The sequence below is a fragment of the Bombyx mori genome, chromosome 4, assembly GCF_030269925.1.
Source record: "Bombyx mori chromosome 4, ASM3026992v2".
Classification (NCBI taxonomy): Eukaryota; Metazoa; Arthropoda; class Insecta; order Lepidoptera; family Bombycidae; genus Bombyx; species Bombyx mori.
In genome coordinates, this window is record NC_085110.1 from 1,891,235 (window position 1) to 1,914,113 (window position 22,879).

The following is a 22,879-nucleotide window of genomic DNA, read 5'->3' on the forward strand; positions in this document are numbered from 1 at the left end:
TTGCATTAGTTCATGGTTATGTACAGAAAGCCAATAAAATTACCCAGCATCAGATTAGAAGCTTTAAAAACATTTCATTTTCTTTTCAGAGAATATTTAGTCAAAAATATCATATCATATCAAAATACCAATTCTGTGTAGAGAATTTTTATTTACTAATTTTAAGCTACACTTCAATTCATATATTTTTGTTTATCTTACGTAGTTTATTAACAAAAAAAAACCATTACTCTTTACCTAAAATGCGTCCATCCAGATTTCTGCTCGATGGCTCTTTGGCAAAGGGTCGCCTTGTTGCTCCCCGGGCCCCCCACTACCCACAGAACCGCCGGAGTTGTGGCTGCGCCATGAACTTTTATTACCTCCGCCTGAAATAGTTATTTAGTATTAAAATAATATCCGAATGACAACGGCTGGTAGCGACTTCTTTAGAATTTGCTCAAAGAACATTTACATCCATATATTTTAAAAAAATGGTTCAGCTTATGCAATAATAAGCCATGCTATATATCGTGCCGGCGCGATTTTGTTCATAACAATTATTGACATAGAAATAACAAAAAAGTATTTAATCCTCAAAATAGTTAACAAGGTTTTTTATTTTAAAATATTTTTTAAATTTCACCTTTCAATCAAATCTTTACAACAAATGGGTAATTTAACATAGCCAATCTAGATTTAATTTGTATCTTGAAAACACAGTCGTTGTCGATATTCACAAGTCCTTTTCGGGTCAAGGCATTGAAAAGCTATTCGACCTCAATTCTGAGAAGGAACTATCACAATACCCACTACTTTTTATGTCAAGTCATCGACGCTTCGTTTCCTTAAGTGATCAATGGAAACCAAATTGGAAGACTTATTTGTGTAAGCAAGGTTATGTATTTTACCAACTAGGTATTTGATATTCTGAAACAACAATTGGGTGAAGAAAAAAGGGTTTTTTCCACTTTTTCCACCAAAGCTATTCTAACCTTAATGTAAATTTCTTAATTGTATTCCGTTCTTGTATATGTGCACTGCTTATACATTCTGTCTTCTTTTTTTTAACGATTTTTATTTTCCCGACTACATAATATTAAAAGTCTGCTTTCAAATCTTAATTAAAAATTAGAATGATTGAAAACAAAGGTATTTAATATTAAAATCCTTTAATAGCTTTTTGGCGGGTTTAATTTTTATTACCTGCACGATGTTATTCGTTCACCGTGGAAGTCAATCGTGAACAACATTCAAATGTAGCATCCGAATCGTCAATGACCACGAAAACTTTAAGGTTTTCGAAAAGCTCCAAATAATGATCAATAATAAAGTCGTTTTCTCTGTCCCTATATCCCTCTGTATGCTTTAAAACTACGCAACGGATTTTGATGCGTTTTTTTTTTAATAGATAGAGTGATTAAAGAAGAAGGTTTATATGTATAATACCATCCATTAAATAGTGGAGAAATCAATAATAAATTACAGTTTCCGAAAGGAAGCGAGGGCGGGTCGCTAGTATGAATATAATGAACGCATGACGAGGTCGTAAACGCGAAGCACTCTTACCTTAGGACTGACAACCCTTTCGATCTGCGTATTCTGAATTGACATGGCAACAGGCACAGTCGACATAACAGCCTGGACGGTTCTTTCCTCGTCTGACCCGCTGTCATCCACACGCGCACGTGAATATCCTTCCCTCTCCGGGGCTCTTTCTATACCGACTATTTCACCGGGTATGCCTCCAGTTCCTACACCCACACCGTTGACTCCATTCATGGCGGATTGATCTTCTGTCGCTCCGAGAATTTGAAGAACGGCCGCTCTGAAGTCTCTGTACACTTCCTCCGGGTTTCTTTCGCCGTTGACCTTTATTGGAACAGAAAAGAAAAAGTGTTCAGTGTTCTCATTCAAATCTCGAATTTGCGGGTTTACTAGCGGTAAGGAGCTTTATGAATGCCTATCCACTACTTGGTATGACTATCCAGCCTATTCATAACTCAGTAAGAATCTGGTATAATTTTTTAACAAAAATACTAAACAATTTTAGTAGTTTTAAACATCTTTATCCTTATATTTTTTGGAAGATGTGGCTGCCATTATCCTATCTATTTCGACGGCAAAGCTTGAATGGTTTCTTGGTTTATCAGATGTTCAACTAATGTAATTGGAATTTCAATCATACCGCCGTGATGACCGCCCTATCGAGATAATCAAATCAGCTATGCAATAGCGAAACTAAAGCGATATTAGTTTTTAACTTAGTTCTGGTAATTTTCACCACCAAAGGTGTGGTAGTAATCTTCTTCCAAATTTTCCGATTGCTGTGATAGATTTGTTCTTGATAGAACCAGTGTTAGAAAGTCTATCCAGCTTGAGCCCCGTGAGTTCACCTACCAATTCGCGCGTAGACGGTATAGCGGGATTAGGTAAACTTTATAGCATAATAATGTTCCAGATAAAGCCTCGTCTCTCTACCATCTTCCTACATAGAGTTCTGGAATACTTTGGCCACATTGCCAGAAAGGATGACGGCAGCTTGGAGGAGCTAATTGTGACAGGTCAAGGTGGACGGATGAAAATCACGAAGTAGAGGCCCGACGCGTTGGACTGACCAGATCCGCATTACTTTCGACACCACAGTTCACGATGCTCTACACTCGGCGGCAGATAGAAGCAAATGGCGTCGAATGATCCGGAACAAACTCTTGTTGCCAGGAGGTGGTCACGACCCTCAGTATTAAGGAAACCGAAGTGAGAAGAAGAAGAAATGTTAAGAGACTATTTTAAAAACTTAAACAATCTTTAAAGTACCTTCAAAATTACAATTCGATATCGAGGCTTTTATCGGATGTTATCTGGGTCATAAGCACGTACACGTGTTTGTTTAGTTAAAATTCATGGCTTCCTTGAAACGTTATAGGGCTGTGTGCCCGCCTCTCGTCTTCATCACTTATTTATTCGGACATCAGTCATAGTTGGGGCGGAACGTCTTGTAGTTAGGCGACAAGGGACGCGCCGCGAGTTCACTCGCATTCAATTTTTAATATACCTGTCAATATTATTTTTTCAATCTATACTGTCTTTGTCAATATGATGAGAGCAACGTTATATGCCAGAAGCCCTCGTAACTGGTGGTAGGACGCATTGTGAGTCCGTAACTATCGGTGCCAATATCCTGGCTATCTCTGCGGCGAAGCCTTCATGTGGTCCGACTTTAAGAGTCGGAGAGACATTATATTATAGAAAGGAGAATACGACATCATTTTTCAAGGTGGGTGGCGATATTCACGTTGCGATATCTATAGCAGCAATTTCTCTGCCTTATGAAGACAATCAAAGTAGTCCAGCTTATTATATTGATTTTGAAGAAACGAGCCTGCACCCTATAGGATAGGATGGTTTGTAATCACCAATGATACCAGAAGCACTATCTACCGAACTCTCCATGTTGGATTTGGGCTTGGACAAGGTTACTTAATACTTTGGACTGGTCCAATTGAGGTCGAAATGATTGGTGAGTTCATTTTTCCAACCTTTCCATCCTAAGCAATGACAATTAATTAGTTCTGATATTTTACGGCTTTACCACGAATTAAAAGTATAGTACATATGGAATTGCAGTTATTCTGGGCTAAAGGCAACTAAGTTCTCAAGTTTCTAGTTCGGTGGTAGCTTTCATCTTGTGGCATCTTTTTTTTTATGATTGAAAGATTACTGGTGGCCCGGAGGCCTTTCCAGTTTCACCAGGACAGGTGGGCTCAGCCAGGAGGGGTGCGATTTGCTAACAACTGCCCGAGCGCCTCCGAAGGAGACCTAACTCAAGAGCAATTGCTTCGCGAATGAATCTACTACCGGATCGGAATCGTGACCCGCTGAGAAGATCCGGGGAGAAACTCAGCGGGCTGATGCATGGGTTAGGTTGCACGTCGACCTCTTTGTCGAGTTCGACGAGTATGGTAGGGTCCCTAAGCCTGCTCCTAGTGTTAGAGCTGAATGCGTCTAATGCAAAGGTTATTGGATCTGATGGATTCGTAAGGACGTGTCTAGGGCGTCGACGGTGACTTGTGGCATCTATGAGGACCACTCTACATCAGATGAGCCTCGAGTTCGCCTGCATCTACGTTCATAAAATAAAACTGTCAAAGTTTTATACTCTAGAAAGATCCACAGATCCACTTACGGTACACGACTTATGCATTACTAATGGATTATGAATTTTTCAGTACACACGTGTGCTGTCCCATGTCTTATTAAACGCCCATTACGTTACTTACATTATATTATTGTTATAGTTGTTATTTATTTACTTTCAACTTTAGTAACGAACGGTTAGATTTTTAAAATAAGAAATCTCAAAGATGGTTATAATAGAAATTAAAATAATAATTACATATTCATAAAGGGTAAAAGTAGTTTTAAGTAAGAAGTTAAAAGTAATCATACTAGGTTTAATTATTCTTAGAAATTTAAGTTTCCTCATTTCACACAATTTTTTTTTATTGCTTAGATGAGTGGACGAGCTCACCTAAGCACAGCTCACAACCCACCTGGCGTTAAGTATTTCCTGGAGCCATAGACCTCTACAACGTAAATGCGCTATCCACCTTGAGATATAAGTTTTAAAGTCTCAACGGCTGCCTCACCCTTCAAACCGAAACGCATTCCTGCTTCTCGGCAGAAAGGGCAGTGATACCTACCCGTGCGGACTCACAAGTGGTCCTCCTACCACCAGTACCAGGTACCAGTGATTACGCAAATTATAATTTTGCGGGTTTGATTTTTATTACACGATGTTATTCCTTCACCGTGGAAGTCAATCGTGAACATTTGTTGAACACGTACTTCATTAGAAAAATTGGTACCCGCCTGCGGGATTCGAACACCGGTGCATCGCTACACACGAATGCACCGGACGTCTTATCCTTTAGGTCATGACGACATGTATACGCTTTGAATATTACGTTCTGTTTTATGATAACATCAAGAGAACGGGCGGCATAGATTGTTGGAATAGTTTTAGGTTACTACTTTCTACTTGTTAATTTGCCGAAGTGGGAATATTGGTAAAACAAAAGATGGTTTGCTGAAATTTTTTGTTTTTGGAAATGTGGTTCCTTTTGAACCCCGGTAGGCTTATTTCCGAGATTCAATAGGTAAGTTAAATGCTATGTAAGTTCAACTAAGCGATTTTGAGTTTGGTACCATTAAATTTGTTAACATAGTGGTTACTGGTGGTAGGACCTTTTGTGAGTCCGCGCGGGTAGGTACCACCACCCTGCCTGTTTCTGCCGTGAAGCAATAATGCGTTTCGGTTTGAAGGGTGGGGTAGCCGTTGTAACTATACTTGAGACCTTAGAACTTATATCTCAAGGCGGGTGGCGCACTTACGTTGTAGATGTCTATGGGCTCCAGTAACCACTTAACACCAGGTGGACTGTGAGCTCGTCCACCCATATAAGCAATAAAAAAAAAAAACATAGTTGAAATTAAAACCTCAACAGTATTCTGAGGTCTGGTAGTATGTTTGCCTTGGAACCTGTTCTTCACGGTAATAGGATCGTACGTGTCAGATAAACGCAAATACTCATTTTGTGAAGGTAATGTTCTGGTCATTTTAAAGAGCCCTTAAAAGCCTATTTAAATAATAATTAAAAAAATGACCGAAATTTATTTCGTTATTAAAAATATTTTATGAGAGTCAACTTTGCATACATATAGTATGTAATATATAGCAATATAGCTGAGTCACATTGCGATTGAAATACGAACTAGATTTTCCATTCCTCCAAGAATCCATTAAGTTCAATTCGATAGTCGTCACAAAAATTCTCCGTAAAAGCACTAAGTTACTGAAGTATCAATAGTTTTGTCGGACTAGTACAGAAAGCACTAAAATATGCATGAGAACCAATCATAATTGTAGAGTGAAACGTAAGCGATTTTAGTCGAAAAACAAAACGATAAAGACCAAAATCGCTTGACAAATACAGGTAGACTTACGAGGGTCCTTAAATTGTCAATTTATGTTTATCGAAACCATGGAGGTTTCATAATTTCTATCATAGTACTAGAATGTTCCGTTTTTTTTTTTTTGGTATTTTAACTTGTTTTTATTCATGATGGTACCTGGTGGCGATACCTTTGATTAGCTACTAATCTGTTTTCTATTATGTTAATCTAAGCTGTTGGTGAAGGGGAAGATGTCGACCGTAGACATGGATGGAGTGTGTGAATGACGATATGAGAGAAAGAGAAGAGTGAGTGTTGAGATGACGGCTGATAGAAGAGAATGGAATAGAAAAATTCGCTGTGCCAACTACATCTAGTGGGAAAAAGAAAAATCTAGACTGTTGGTCTTCCTTGAAGTAGCTAAATATGAAATAAAAATTTACATTACTGCTTCACGGCAGAAATAGGCAGGGTGGTGGTACCTACCCGCGCGGACAAATACATAAAGTATACAAACAAATGAACCTAGAATTTGGGGTGGTAGGGCTTCTTGTGAGTTTGCGCCACCACCATGTTTATTTCTGCCGTGAAACAGTAATGCGTTTCGGTTTGAAGGACGAGGTAGCCGCTGTAATGGAAAAACTGAGACTCAGAACTCATGTCTCAAGGTGGGTGCCGGCATTTACGTTGCTGATGTCTATGGGCTCCGTTGACTACTTAGCCCCTGGAGGGACGTCGCCTAGCCATCTAAGCAACAAAAAAACTATACCAAGTACCTTTCCCAGGATAACTAATCGCTAATCGATCCCGCAGTATGTGGCATAGTCTGGGTCTCTAACTCAGACGACGTAGTAAATGAAATATGAAAAATATTAAAATATAACAACACGCTTTATAAGCATCCTCCAGCGCGGTGCCTCGACATTGTCCGTTGACCGTCGCCGGCGTGGATCAATAAAGCGACGGGGCTGACCATCGTGTTTTATTGATGGCCATCGATTCAACTCGGCAGTACCAATAGATGTAATACCTCATATTCTTTATGTTCGTCGACGGCTAATGACGGCCTTGGACTGTGGCAAATTGTAGAGTGCGAGTTGATCTTGAACCGATTATAGGTTTTTAACATGTTTTTATACAGGGTGTGTTGTATTATTCCCGATTATACCAACACTTACTGGTACCTATTTCTACCATAGCGGGTAGGTAGCGGTATACGACAAGCATTACTGAAAATAAACAAAACAAAACAAAATAAAAAAGGATAATAACTGTAGATTGATTGGTAAGAGAAAGTCATGAAGTCAAATGTGCAAAAGCAATAAGATTATACGTGAATTTTCAATGTAACAATTCAAAATTGGTCATTTGACCCGTTATGGTATTTTTAGTGTTAAAATGTAGATAATAATGAACCGTTGAAAATGTTGCATTAAGTCCCGAGTTCACTTTAAATTTTAAAGTCATTTGAACTTTATCACATAAATTTGTAGGCAGCGACTTGACTCGAATTGATTTGATGACGTCCGCAAATGATGACAGCATCAGAAATGATGGTGCTTAGAAGGCATTTTTTGCTTAGTTGCATTCGGAAAAGACTGCCTCAGACTGTAGAATTTTTTTATACATATTAATTATAATTAAAAACAAAAGCGTATGGCTTGTTATTTACAACAGGTCGTTTTAAAACTCGAAATATTGTTTTGTTTTAATGACATGTCGAATCGATTCGCAGAATAATAACTGAAATACTTGACAGTTTACGTGATCTGTCTTAATTAATTTTACTGATTAAGATTCGTAGTTAAGATCTATAAAATGTAAATAGGCAAAGACAAAACAGATAAATGTAGGATTTAATTATTACTAACATTTCTAATTATTGTAAAACATTTCTGAACGAGTGAAAGGATTCTGAACGCATGATGTGTGAAAGGGACGGATGTGGCTCTAGCTCGCTCTTTCGCACGACGCCGCCATTAGGAGTAAGACGTGTTTAAAGTGCTCTCTAAGAATTAAATAAAAAGTATTGTTAAACCCAAGAAAGAGTGATTTCATTTAGGCCCACACCTACATAAATATAATTTTCTCTTCAGTTTCTCGACTGTTTTTTCCTAAATAGTAACCTAGACTAGACTACAGTTTTAATGTTTCAATTCTATAAGTATTTTGTTTAATTATAAAAGTGAAAATGTAAATGTAATAATAAATAAATAAATCTTGAAACTTCAGTGATTATGGTCGAATTTCGATCATCGGGCGAACTATAGTGAGAATAAATGCGCAAATCATTTTTAAACGTTATTGTAAACATGATTTTTCATGTTACTTACATATATTTTATAGTAATCTCTTTTTTTTTTGTTTAACAAAGCCCCCCGAAGGCTGCCCAAGGCAAGGCAATACTTGAAATATTTTTTTTAACTAAAATCGAAACCAAATAATTTCTACAAATCTATATCCACCACCAAATCGAAACAAGCGACGTCATGATAAAACAAACGTTCTTTGCGTTGTAAACAACATTATTAGTTCGAAATACGTAATGTAGGGCTGGAAGCGTTTTCTTTGCATTTTTCATTACAAAATTACTAGTTACACTCAAGTTATAGGGAACGTTTTGTTTATCATCGATGTCGTTAGCTTTGGCCTCAGTGTGTATAGCGTTTTATGACGGGGGGCAAACAGAGTATTTAATTTTTAGTTACGTGAGTCAACGGATACATCGTCTATTTTTTTTTCCTACCCAAGCTGATGGTCTAGAGAGACCATGTCAGCGTTGCCGGGCTAGTAGGTGAGACCACGGGACTCAAACCTGACGTTGTTGCTAACACGAACCCCAGCAAAGCGACCAAATATTTCTTTATTCGCGGATCTAATCGGTACATACAAATTGATAACAAGGATTCTAATATTTAATTTAATTCCAACTTTTGTTTTATCCTACCTATGCCGATAGTCTTGAGAGGCTATTTCAGTTTCGCCCTTACGTGTAAGTGAGCTCACGGGGCTCAAACCAGGAGTGTTGCTAACACTGGCCCTAGCAAGAGCAGTGCATCGCAGAATCTACCACCGGATCGGAAACGCGACCCACTGAGAAGATCCGGCGAGAAACTCAATGGACTGTGTCTGTGGGTTAATTTACTCGTCGAGCCCTTCGTCGCAAGCGACGGGTTCAACGGGGACGATGACCGATGCTTGTGGTACCTAAAAGCTGTTAGTGGATCGGCAGGAGGGTACATCGTCAATGCCGTTTCGATTTTACTAGTGGTCGCCCAATAGTCAAAATTCGACCAGTATTCATTGAAATTGAAAGTTTGAATTTTATTATGGTTCTATTATCAAAAACTAGGCTTCTATAATCAGTGTTCGCCAAGGCTACACTATAGACAAAAAATATTAAAGACAAAGAATATTAACCTGTTCTGAATTTGACCACAGGATTTTTTTTTTTATTGCTTAGATGGGTGGACGAGCTCACAGCCCACCTGGTGTTAAGTGGTTACTGGAGCCCATACACATCCACAACGTAAATGCGCCACCCACCTTGAGATACAAGTTCTAAGGTCTCAAGTATAGTTACAACGGTTGCCCCACCCTTCAAACCGAAACGCATTACTGCTTCACGGCAGAAATAGGCAGGGTGATGGTACCCACCTGCGCGGACTCACAAGAGGTCCTACCACCAGTAAGAAATAATACGAATTTAAACAATAACAAAAGTTTGACAATAAACAAAGAGTATATTATATAAGAATATGCGTGCTGTGTCAAATACATTGTAGTGTGTGTAATGTTTTATTTATTGATTTAATGTATTTTTTATGCATAACTCATAAGTGTCGGAAATTTCAAATTCCTCCGACGACGCAATTTTCCTTAAAACTACAAAGTTTTTGCTTTACATTTTAATATACATATATAATATTGGGAAAGTTAGTTTTTATTAGGAAAATACCGTATTTACTAATAATTCTCGGAACGTTATCCGAGACACGCAGAGTAGAATCAGGGAATCCAAGGTACTGAAGATTTCACTTTTACCGTAATTGGTGTTACAGATAAGCTTACATGTGTTCCCACATATGTAGTAATTAAATTAGTAAACAGATACATTAATTTTAATTATTTTAGGAAAATACTTATCTTAGGAACGGAATGTATGGACGAATGGCAGTTAAGGAGTATGACTGAGTGAGAGAGACAAGAGATGTCGGGTAAGAAGATAAGAGAGACGGCGAGCATTTGACATTTGTTTTATTTTAAGCGAGGGTAGTTAACCGACGCAAGGGTAGACAATCGTAATGTAGCAATGTTTCTTGTCGAATCTTCTCAGTACATAGGTCGCGATTCCGATCCGGCGGTAGATTTAGCAAAGCACTGCTCTTGCTAATGCTAGTGTTAGCAAAGTATATAAGGCTGAGCCCAGTAAGCTCGTCTACCACTCTGATGAAGCCAGAATAGCCCCCTGATCGGAATCGGCGAATAGAAACTGCCACCAAATATTTCAACGAATGATTAAAAAAAGATGTGGCTCATGAGGGGATCGAACCCGCGACCTTCGCGTTATTAGCACGACGCTCTAACCAACTGAGCTAATGAGCCATTGCACCTGAGCATGAAATTACGTATTAAATTATAGAAGAAAATTTCTGTATTAATATTGTAATTATGTATCTAATATAAATTGCAATGTTTATGAAAATATTTTTTACAGTAGGATAAAAAAACAAGCTGGACTGTTTCGTGTAAAGTTGTTTATAAAAAAGAATCACTTACCGCTATCAGCATGTTGGTCTGGTCGAAGTAATCCGCTACCGGCATCACGTTCTTGTAGAAATTGTTCAGCTCCATCCGAGCCAGACTCAGCACGACGTGACCCAGCCGTGCCCCGTATTCGATCTGCCTTTCTAGGACCCTCTGTCGCCAGCTGACCAGTATCACTCCATTGATTGTTTGTATCTAATGAAAAAAAAAAACGTTTTGAAATGCCTTGGTACAAGAAATGCTTTTAACTCTGTTGTTTCCTACCTATTCGTTGATAGTTAAGCGTTTCCAACTACGCGCAGACGTGATTTTTTCTTATCTATACTTACTTTTATATTTTTTAAGAGTTTGTTTGTTTGAACGCGCTAATCTCAGGAACTACTGGTCCGATTTGAAAAATTCTTTCAGTGTTAGATAGCCCATTTATTGAGGAAGGCTATAACATCACGGTAAGGCCAATACAAGTGGAGCACCAATAAAGAATGTTTTAAAATAGGGATTTAAATAGATCTTAACATTGTATAATTCAATTTTTTTCCCTTTCTACGTAAATGAAGTGGGGGTAAAATTTTGTGTTATGCCAAAGTAACTATTCCACGCGGACGGAGTGGCGGGCAAAAGCTAGTTATCTAGATGTAGTTTTTTTTTTTTTACGAATGACATAATTAAAACATTTTTTATTTTTACCGTAATTAGGTACCGATCGGCCAGTCATCCGTGACCACGAAAACTGTAAAGTATTCGAAAAGTTGGAAATATGTATATTAAAATGACAATAAAACCGGTAAAAGTAGCTTTTTTTTATTGCTTTGGTGGGTGGACGAGCTCACAGCCCACTTGGTGCTAAGTGGTTACTGGAGCCCATAGACATCTACAACGTAAATGCGCCACCCATCTTGAGATATGTTCTAATGTCACAAGTATAGTTACAACGGCTGCCCCACCTTTCAAACCGAAACGCATTACTGCTTCACGGCAGAAATAGGCAGGGTGGTGGTACCTACTCGTGCGGACTCACAAGAGGTCTTACCACCAGTAAATAGGGGTTTAAATAGCTCCTTAACATTCTATAATTCAAAAATATTGTTACTTTCTACGTAAATGAAGTGGGGGTAAAATTTTGTGTTATGTCAAAGTAACTATTCCACGCGGACGGAGTGGCGGGCAAAAGCTATAAGTTATAGTTATCTATATAGCAACATAATAAGTTTTATGAATGACATTTATTTTTACCGTAATTACCGATGGGCCAGTCATCCGTGACCAAAAAAACTGTAAAGTATTCGAAAAGTTGGAAATAAGTATATTAAAATGACAATAATACCGGTAAAAGTAGCTTTTATTATATTTACGACTTGCGGTGACCAAGTAAACCAACCAAAGGAGATACTACTTTACAAATGCCTATCTTCTTATGGTAATTCGAATGATTTTTAGAGTATACATAACTTATCTTTTTTTTTAAAATCAATATTAGATATGCTGCGTATAAAAGGTAAGGTATACTTCGAATATAACGCCTTGATACGCCATTGTCGCACTGTCTATAGTGTTATTTTCGGGTGAAAACTAAGGATGACTAGTGGAAGTTCAGTAGATTATAGAAATGAATCATACGCTCCCCCCTACTTTGTATTCATCAACACGTCACGTATAATTCAGGTAACTATTAAAGTAATATTGTCCGCGTCATACAACGACAAAGGAATGTGTACTTGTTTGCAAATATTTCAGGCTACGATGACATACGCGATTTTCAGTCCATAGGGTGATTCATACTTTTTATTATTTTTGATTCACTTCACACACTAAGGCCACAGAGGGCTTCCAGAAAATCTTTTTTTGTGTACCACTCGCTTTGGAATAACTTTACGGGACCTCTTGAGTCGGCACGGGTAGCCTATTTCTGCCGTGAAACAGTAATGGGTTTCGGTTTGAAGGGTGAGGTAGTCGTTGTAACTATACTGAGACCTTAGAACTTATATCTCATGGTGGGTGGTGCATTAACGTTGTAGATGTCTATGGGCTCCAGAAACCACTTAACACCAGGTGAGCTGTGAGCTCGTCCACCCATCTGGGCAATAAAAAAAAACCTCCACAGGTTACCGAAGCGTTATGACCAGTCTTTCTTTAGACGAGGGGAGAGTGTTGAGTGGTAGGCAGCATCTTGGCTGAGCGATGAGCGACGATAGCTTCTCATCATCAAGTAGAATGTATGCTCGTCGGTGTAGATTGACAATAATAAATAGCTTAATAGGGTCTATACTAGGCATGGTCGTTGCGCAACGTAAATAGTTATTGAAACTATCTATAGACAAAATAGCGGTTAGCTAGTTTCGCCGTACTGCAATAACCTGCTAACATCTACTACTCAATCACGTCACCGATCACGAACACAAATCACACAACGTTCGGTAATATTCGTTTTACATCGTACCGCTCGGTCGGCAGCTATCGCGACACGCAGCGCAAACATCGGTTCGATCGAAATAGACAATCATCATTTTGTCTCTTTCACGCATACGACTGAGATGCATTTGACCTTTGACTTTAACCCTTAAAGCCCTTAAAATAAGATTTATAAAATTAAATTATGAGTGCAAGTTGAAGTCGAATTTTGTGGCCTTGAACCAGTTATTCACGAATCGCGTGTTTAGCGATTTTGAATCACTACTGTAGATGTTGTTACCAATTGTGACTTCAGTAATAAAGAACTAATACACAGTAATGAAACACCGTTTATTCCGTAAGATGGTACATGTGTTTACATAAAGACCGGCGCCGGGCAACTGGTGCAGTGTAATGCAATAACTGCATGCGCAAGCGCTTACGTGTCCCTACAATATTCCTCCCCTTAAAAAAATTTTTGTTACAATAAAAATTTTAAGTTTAAAATTATACAATATATCTATATAATATATAATCCTAGTAGTTAGCAACGCACTGTGTCACAGTAGCGGGTGCCGAGTCATCGGTAATGTAATGCGACGAGTTGCACGAATCGCAAGTACAAACTACGTTCACAAGAATTATTACGTAAACAAAACATAGTTAACAATAACATACTTCGTACAGTTGCCTCTCTTTTGGGGCATTAGGTATATAAATGCTTAATAAATAAAATAGAGTTAGTAATAAACACTTCAAATATAATCACATATAATCACACTTTAAATATAACCAGCCGTATCAGTTGCGTTGGTGGCGGGCTGCTGTTGCACAGTTTGTATCCTGACTACAGGTGGATTTACGTGCCCCACCGTCATTTCCTTTTTTAGCCAGTTTCTGATTTTCTGATGGCAGTGAATCCGCATTCCGTAGCACAGAATTACTGATAATAGTACCGCAATAACTATAAGCACTATACCAAAATTATTGATCTTATTATCGAGATGTCCGGGGACAACTTGCGCTTGGGCAATAGCAGTATTATCTTTGCTCTCGTTGATACCCATTGTGACTAATAGACTGGTTCACAAAACTAATAAACAATTACTGTATAAATTCCAAATGTGATCTGCTATATAACAACTAAAATGCTAAGTCAGAATTTGACCTACATACTCGTAATAGATACACGTATGACGTGCGATGCGATTCAGGTTGAAATTGTACACGTGAATTTCAACATAATTGAATGCAACTTTATAAAACAACGCTTGGTGCAAGTACATACTCAACAATATATTTAGGTATCTAATAAATACTACACATAACATAACTACATAGTTAACATTATGAAACTGTAAAATATTATTGCTATTATAAAATTACTTAATATATTAAAATTACTTAATATATAATATAACTTAATAAAACAACATTACATTTAATACTAGTCTAAAAATCTTAAAGGCTGTTTAATTACGCGTCCACTTCTAGTCACAAAGTGCTTAGGTGGTAAAATGTTGGGCCTCGGAACACGCGTTACATCATTATCTAATATAATCGTATTATCATTATTATTTTCTTTGAGGACGTAAGCAGGTTTTAACCTATCAACCGATATACGAGCTTGACGGTCAAATAATTGCACTAAGAAAACTTTCGGTCCTCTTTCAATAACTTTAAAAGGGCCATCGTAAGGCGGTTTAAGCGACTTATGAACTGCATCGTCTCGAACGAAAACAAAACTACATTTATGTAGGTCTGGATGTACAAAAATTGATCGCGAGGTTTGGTTTTCTCTTACTGGACGAAAACTTTTAATAATTTTTTGTATTTTGTTTACTAAGCTAAGTGGCTCGCATAAATTTTCCTCCTTACTGACATCGTAAAAATCTCCAGGTAAACGTATATTTTTACCGTAGGTTAACTGTGCTGCACTGACTCCGCTATCAGTGCGCACGGACGCGCGTAAACCAAACATTGCCGTAGATAATTCGTCTACCCAAGAAGTATCATTTAGCCTTGTCATCAGTGCCACCTTTAATGACCGGTGCCATCGTTCAACTGCGCCATTACTTTGTGGGTGATACGGTGTGGTGCGAATTTTGTTGATCCCTAATAACTTAGTCAAGTTTAAAAATAAATTTGATTCGAATTGACGTCCTTGGTCACTAGTGATCCTGACTGGACATCCGAAACGTGTGATCCAACCATCATATATTGTCTTTGCAACTTTATCGGCTGTAATGTCATGTACGGGGAATGCTTCCGGCCATCGCGTACACCTATCGATGATAGTAATGCAATACCTGAATCCCTGTGGAGATGTCGGCAGAGGTCCGACTATGTCCACATGAATATGCTCGAAACGACCGGCGTCAACAAAATTACCTAAGTCTGAGATAGTATGTCTGTATATTTTAGATTTTTGACACCGTATGCATGTTTTTGCCCACAAACCGATATCTTTATTCATATTGGGCCAAAAGAAAGTGTTAGTGATCATTTTACGGGTTGTACGTATACCTGGGTGGCTTAAATTATGTAGGCTCTCAAATGCAATACGTTTAAAGTCATCGGTTAAATACGGCCTAATTTTATTCCCAGATACTTCGCAAAAAATTTCTTTGTCGCACGTAGGTATTGAGAGCTTTTTTAAAATAATTTTGCTATCGCTTCTAGGACATTGAGTGAGTTGTAATAACTGCTCGTCTTTCATTTGCGCGTCAGCAAGTTGTTCGTAGTCGAGTACAGTCGGGCATACAATTGTTTCTACCCGTGATAGTGCATCGGCTACAATATTGTCCTGTCCGCTAATATATTGAATATCGGTAGTAAATTCGCTAATGAAAAGCAAATGCCTCGCGCGTCTAGGCGTTTCTTTATCGTCTTTACATATTTTACTGAATGCATGACACAAGGGCTTGTGATCTGTATATACAGTTAAAGGTCGTCCCTCAAATAGTTTACGAAAATATATCATCGCTTTGTAGATTGCTAATAGTTCGCGATCGTACGTGCAATACTTTTGTTCGGCAGGCGATAATTTTCTTGAAAAATAACCTAAGGGCTGCCAAACTCCGTTTACTTTTTGTTGCAAAACTGCGCCCATACACGTATCAGAAGCATCGGTCATTAAAGCCAGTGGGGCCGTTGATGACGGATGCGCCAAGGTCAACGCCTGTTGGAGGTCAATCTTACATTTCTCAAAAGCGTTTTCCGCACTATCAGTCCACACTATCTTAGTTTGATCTTTCTTTTTAGAATTAATTAAATACTTATTAAGTTCTGCCTGATGCAAGGCTGAGTTAGGTAGATGCGGCCTATAAAAATTAACCATGCCCAAAAAACGGCGTAAATCCGATACTGTTTCCGGTTTCGGAAAATTAATTATAGCTTCTACTTTATTCTTAAGGGGTGTTATTCCGTTTACACTAACTTCATGCCCCAAAAATTCAACTTTAGGCTGACCGAAACAACATTTATCTAGATTGATGGTTATGCCATAAGAATTGAATCTTTCAAAAACTATTCGTAAATGCTCGTTATGCTGAGTAGGACTCTCGCTAGCAATGATGACGTCATCGAGATAACTGAATAGGAATTCAAGGCCTTGTAGGACAGTGTTATTCATAAAGCGTTGGAATGTTTGTGGCGCATTCCGCAAACCAAATGTCATTTTAGGAAATTCAAAAAGACCGAAAGGCGTTATTATGGCAGTCTTTTCAATATCTTCAGGAGCAACATCAATACAATGAAATGCTCTATTGATATCTAATTTTGAAAATATCTTTTTATCAGCCAAAATATAAGTAAAATCATGCAGTCGAGGAATAGGGTATCTGTCAGGTTTTGTAATAGCGTTCAGTTGACGATAATCACCACATGGTCTTAAGTCTCCATTTTTCTTGGGGACAATATGTAACGGGCTAGCCCAAGCACTTTTAGAAGGCCGACAAATACCCAATTCCTGCATGATCCGAAATTCCTCCTTAATTATTTTATATCTCTCAGGTGCCAGTGGTCGAGCACGAGCATGCACCGGTGGACCAGTAGTTTCAATATAATGCAAAACGTTATGAGAACTTACTTCCTTAAATGACGCTGGTTTCGTAATGTCGGGGTACAGCGCTAACAAATCACGATATGGATGACTCACATCAACAGTATGCAATGAAGGTTGATTGCTAACAACAATACAAGCTAATACATTCAGATCTGTTACCTTATCGATAAGCTTACGTTCACCCATATCAACCAAAAGATTGTTAGAAGTTAAAAAGTCCGCCCCTAATATAGCCTGTTTAACATCTGCAAGCACGAAGTTCCATCGGAAAGCGCGACGTAGCTTCAAATCTAGCACTAACGTTTTTTCACCAAATGTTGCAATTTCAGTTCCATTGGCTGCATATAACTTATAGTTAGGATTTTTGATAAATTTACTTATTTTAGGCACCGGTAAAACTGAAATATTAGCACCTGTGTCCACCAAAAAATTTAGTCCACTATTGTAGTCCATCACACACAAACGGCGGCATCCTAAAATGGTACTAGCTTCCGCCCGCGACCGTACCACGCCTAGTTTTCCGAACTTGGTTTCCATGCACATGGTTGGACGCATTTCTGAGCATTCTGACGGAACTTGTAATGGTAGTAACATAACCAGTTAGGGTTCTGTGGGGTACGGCGTCTCGATGAAGATCGTGAGCCACTTCTATCACGATTACGATCAAAGTAGTTTTGTCTGGATCGTGACTGCTCCATGTTAGTCATTCTGACGCTTAATTTTGCAATTTCCGCTAAAATTAAAGACGTGTCGCTTGTTGATGGTCGTTCCATATTCGAGGTTTGTTGATTAACGACCTCAGAGATGTGGTTAACTCGCGTGGCCTCCGCAACATTATCCGCAATCATGGCGAGGTTGTCTAAATCTTTTGTTTCAGTGACTGTAAGGATTGCCCTCAATGTTGTAGGTAAGTGACCTTGCCATAACACTCGCAGGGTGTCGTCCGGTACTTTATCTCTGGCTAACTCTCTCATGCGGCGCAATAGCTGAGAAGGTTTTTGATCCCCTAGTTCCATCTCTCCTATGAGTCTTTCAATTTGTCGACTTTTGGACTCCTCAAATGTTGATAATAATTTCGTTTTTAGCGCCAGAAATTTTCCTGTGTCCGGTGGCTTAGCTAGAAAATCTGTTAGTTGAATAATGACTTCTTTTGGTAGTTTCGATACGACAATGTCGAATTTAACTTCATCCCCAAGTTTCTGTGGGGCGAGTATAGACTCGATCCTAATGTACCATGCTCTTGGTTGCTCTGTCCAAAATTCTGGTATACGTGTCGATAGCGAGATCGCCATAATGTCCGCTGAAGTCTGCGACAATGCTAGTTGAGTTGCCGGAACTCCTGGTGTCGTCATTATTAATCACAATTTTCGTTTCATATAAATCACGTCGGGGTCACCACTTTTGAATCACTACTGTAGATGTTGTTACCAATTGTGACTTCAGTAATAAAGAACTAATACACAGTAATGAAACACCGTTTATTCCGTAAGATGGTACATGTGTTTACATAAAGACCGGCGCCGGGCAACTGGTGCAGTGTAATGCAATAACTGCATGCGCAAGCGCTTACGTGTCCCTACAAGCGACAAAATGTATTAAAGACTCGGCGCTAAGTTTTAAGTTTAATTGCCAAATTGAATAGTTAAAAATATAAAGTGTATAGTTGTTTAATATAGATTATCCTTAAAGATAAATTACAAATAAAGTCGTAATTACTGAAATATTAATCGCGACGCTAGCTCATTCGTGTGCACATTAGTTTACTGCTAAACAAAACCCGCTATTGCTCGCTAATGAAATAGCGCGTTTCAAAAGCCGCTATTGACATTCGATAGCTAGTTTCGTTTCGCTAACCGAAAATGCCGCTACAACCCACCGCTAGTCTATACCTGAGTAGGTCTATCAGGACGCGAAACAGCTCCGAATAGCAGTTATTCAAGTCCCAAATATGCTGTGTAGTATCGGTTTAGAAGAGAATACCGTCTCTTCTGGTGGATGTCATAAAAGGCCACTAATTGATTCATCGGAGTATGGGCAACACCATTCTCGGAGCATCACAGCAGCGTACCATGCTAACCAACTGGGATATGCTGATGCGTGTGCTGTGAGCAAGCACGGGTAAGTATCACCATCTATTTCGACTCCATTTGGTTTGAAGGGTGGGACAGTTGTTATCAAATACAATCGAGTCTTCCACCTCACGCCTCACCTTAACATTGTCAGGCTGTCTGAGAGGTTTTTGGTCAGGTTCAAGGTTCAGGTTTTTTGACCAACAATGAACTCTCATCGACCGCAATAAAAAAATTTTTTACGCGATGATAAATAGTTGCATACCGGAAAATCAATATTGGAAAGAGCCAGATAAAGCGCCCCACAAAAGTCGTGGCCGACTGACTCAACGTATTTATTACCACTTAACGGAATAGCGTAATAATTAATCGAACCTGTACTCTAGGGAGGGGCATAGTGTCCACCGTACTGAGCTGTTTAAAGATATAGTTCTAAATAAAACTTTAACACAAGTATTTCAGAGACCTTTGTGGCGTGGCAAACGTTTCGGTCCTAAAGTACCCTCTGCCTAATATTCCCATATATATTAGGTAAGTGCCTTAAGTTGTGTATTTTTAGGAAGGAAGGATTACTGGTGGACCTTCCCAATTTCACCAGGAAGGGCGGGCGAGTACGGCTAAGCCAGGATGTCACTTTTGGTGCACGTGATGCGATTATATCGAATCTCAAAGTATGTGACAAATAAGCCCCTTTTTCCTTTTTTTTTTCGGAACGGGGCCCGAACCTCCTACGAGGTCCCCGCGCCTAGTGGGCGCGCGGGGTATGTGGGACTTGACGATCTGCAAGGTCTTGGGAGCAGACCGCGGGCCCAAGGAATTTTAGGGCCCTACCCACTAAATGATCCCCTCGCACTCTTCGTCCAAGCGTCCGATCCCCTCCGAGGTCAGAACCAGGATGAGGTAGGGGGTTACCGCGGTAAACACTGCAACCAGACAGCGCAGCATGTGACGAATGAGCCTAAGCTTACGGTTCGTTTGTTACTAAACGGTCAAAGAAGTCAATTGACATCACAACGTAAATGTCACCATCGATTTCGAATATGATGTCGATTCCTCATTCGTTTTGTTTAACAGTTGTTCCGTCACTTTTAACAAACGCCTGATTAATTCTGTATTATTTCATCTAAGTCTGAACATTTTAGTTCGTATTTAATTGAATATGCAATTTCGAAAAGGGCACATACATCTCTGAAAATGTAAAATGTTCAGGAAATGAAAAAAACTGATTATTTTCTAAAGCAGTGTAAAATTTAAAATATTAACTTTTGAGATATATTTTAGTGTTAATTAGCAATTGAAAATTACTGAAATTATTATAAAATGGGTGTAGGTAAGCCTCAAAACTACATGTATATGAAAAAACGTATTTGACAAAATATGCGACATGTGCCCTTTTCGGAATTGCATATTCAATTATAATAAACGGCAAAGGTAACGGCAAGGTACTTCTCGAATTAGGAGCCTGAAGCCAGTGGTACGGGAACAGACGGAAATAATGATGGCTTCATGGTATTACACGAAAAAAAAAACCGGTGAAATTTTGCCGAAAGCTACGAACGATATTTTAGTTAATACACGATACACACACGTGGTACTGAGTACACATACGTCTACAAAATTAATCGATACGAAGATGTTTCGACAAAAATCGGACATTCATGTCAAGGCGACTTAGGTATTACTTGTCAAGTAAATTGTTTGGTGTGTGCGTGTGGGGAGTTTTTAACGTAATATATTTTAGATCAAGCGTTTTTTGTTTTTGTTTTAGCTGTTGTGTTGTTGTTGAGCTGTTGAGCTCACCAGCTTGTTTCCGGGGTCTATAGACATGATAATGCAGTCATCATCATTCTCATGTTTTCTCCTTCCACATTCTATCATATACTATTTCTTTGCTTACTCCCCTCTTACCCATATTGTCTTTCACGCATGATAATGCTGTCAATGATCTTCAAATATTAGACCTCAATTGAATTATGTAAGGACTGTCGTCTCACACTTAAAGCCGGAATGCATCACTGCGTCGCGGCAAAAACGAAATTATAACTAATAAACTTCCCGATTTATTTTTTTTTGAACACAATAAGTTATTTCTTCATTATGGACCTATAATTCGTATTAATTTTATTTATTTTAAAAACATGATCCAGGCGCATTATCGTATATTGGCGGATTTAATGCCTAAGGCATTTTCTATCACTTGACCAATGTTTATGCAGAATATGAGGTAGTATGTGCATTCGATGAATAATGAAAGGAAAATAGACGTTACTATTATAGGTATATTATTGCTTATAGCCCTATAATAATTGGTTTCTGCGTGTCGTAATTCGAACTTCGGCACAATGGTATTTTTTTTAGTTTGATGCGTGGACAAGCTCACGGTCCGTCTGGTGTTAAGTGGTTACCGGAACTTATAGACATCGATAACGTAGTTGCGCCATCCACCTTGTAACATGAGTTCTAAGCTTCAGTTTTTATTCTACAACGGCTGCCCCAAACTTTTAAACAACAAACATTACTGCCCACGGCTAAAACAGGCAGGATAGTGGTACCTACCCGTGCGGACTCACAAGACGTTTTTAAGCATCTCTCGGGACCAGTAAAGTAGGCGTCTTATGTACTAAGCCATGACGACTTCAAAGTTCAAAATGTTGTTTACAACATTGTACCTAAACTTCGAAACTAAAATTACTTTTCTTCTTTTTCTCCGCCTTATCCCACTAGGCGGGGTCGGCACAGCTAATTTTTCTCTTCAATTCTCTTCTATCAGCCGTCATCTCAACACTCACTCCTCTCTTTCTCATATCGTCATTCACACATTCCGTCCGTTCTTCGGTCGACCTCTTCCCCCTCTACGTAGCACTACCATTTCTATACTCTATACTATCTCCTAGTCACATGCATCTTCTCCCTGCGCATCAAATGTCCATACCACGCTAACCATCTTTAATTTGTTGATTACCGGGGCTACTAAATTGTTAAACTAAAATTGCTTTTCCAAATACCAAATTAACAGACATATATAATTAACTAGCTGACCCAGCAGACTTCGTGGTGCCTCAATCGATAAATAAAATACCTAAGCTTTTGTAAAAACAAACAAAAGGAGTCCGTCCGACGGAGGACACATCAATGGAAAAACAAAATTGTTATTTTTATTTAATTCCGAGCATTTTCATATTTATCTAAACCTTTTAAACCTTCTCTGGACTTCCACAGATAATTTAAGACCAAAATTAGCGAAATAGGTCCAGCCGTTCTCGAGTTTTAGCGAGACTAACGAACAGCAATTCATTAGATAAATAAATTAGGTAAACATTCTGAGCCAACCTTATCTGAATATTCGGCAACGTCGCGCATCGACCGAGGGTATCCGGAGACGAGGTACGTCTTCGCGGTTGGAGCCATCTTCATTTCCAGCATCAGAACTTCGGTCACCGTCTTACTGGATAGCGTTCCGAAATCCTGCATGTCTGTAACAATTGCTTTGGGCTAGTTTGTTTGTTTTCATGAGTCGCAGATGTCGCGCTCGTACCACAGGTGACAGGTGAAGCTAGTCTAAAAAAGTAGCCTAAGTTACTCTTTATATCATCAGCTACCTATCAGTGAAAGCCCCGTCAAAATCGGTCCAGCCGTTCCAGAGATTAGTCGGAAC

The 22,879-nt window shown here is 38.8% G+C and overlaps 1 protein-coding gene and 1 non-coding gene across 3 annotated transcripts in view; both read right to left on the reverse strand.

The window, feature by feature from the left end:
- Positions 1-22,879, reverse strand: part of LOC101736451 (adenylate kinase isoenzyme 5) — a 37,901-nt gene that overhangs the window by 8,187 nt on the left and 6,835 nt on the right. For both annotated transcript variants that reach the window (XM_012693013.4, XM_012693012.4), the window contains exons 4-7: positions 22,555-22,697; positions 10,714-10,896; positions 1,549-1,851; positions 238-368 (exon numbers count right to left, since the gene is read on the reverse strand). In XM_012693013.4, the coding sequence (XP_012548467.2) occupies positions 238-368; positions 1,549-1,851; positions 10,714-10,896; positions 22,555-22,697 (760 nt within the window). The remainder of the gene's footprint in view (positions 1-237; positions 369-1,548; positions 1,852-10,713; positions 10,897-22,554; positions 22,698-22,879) is intronic.
- TRNAI-AAU (transfer RNA isoleucine (anticodon AAU)) lies at positions 10,466-10,539 on the reverse strand. Its single transcript has one exon. It is a non-coding gene; the product is annotated as a tRNA-Ile (tRNA).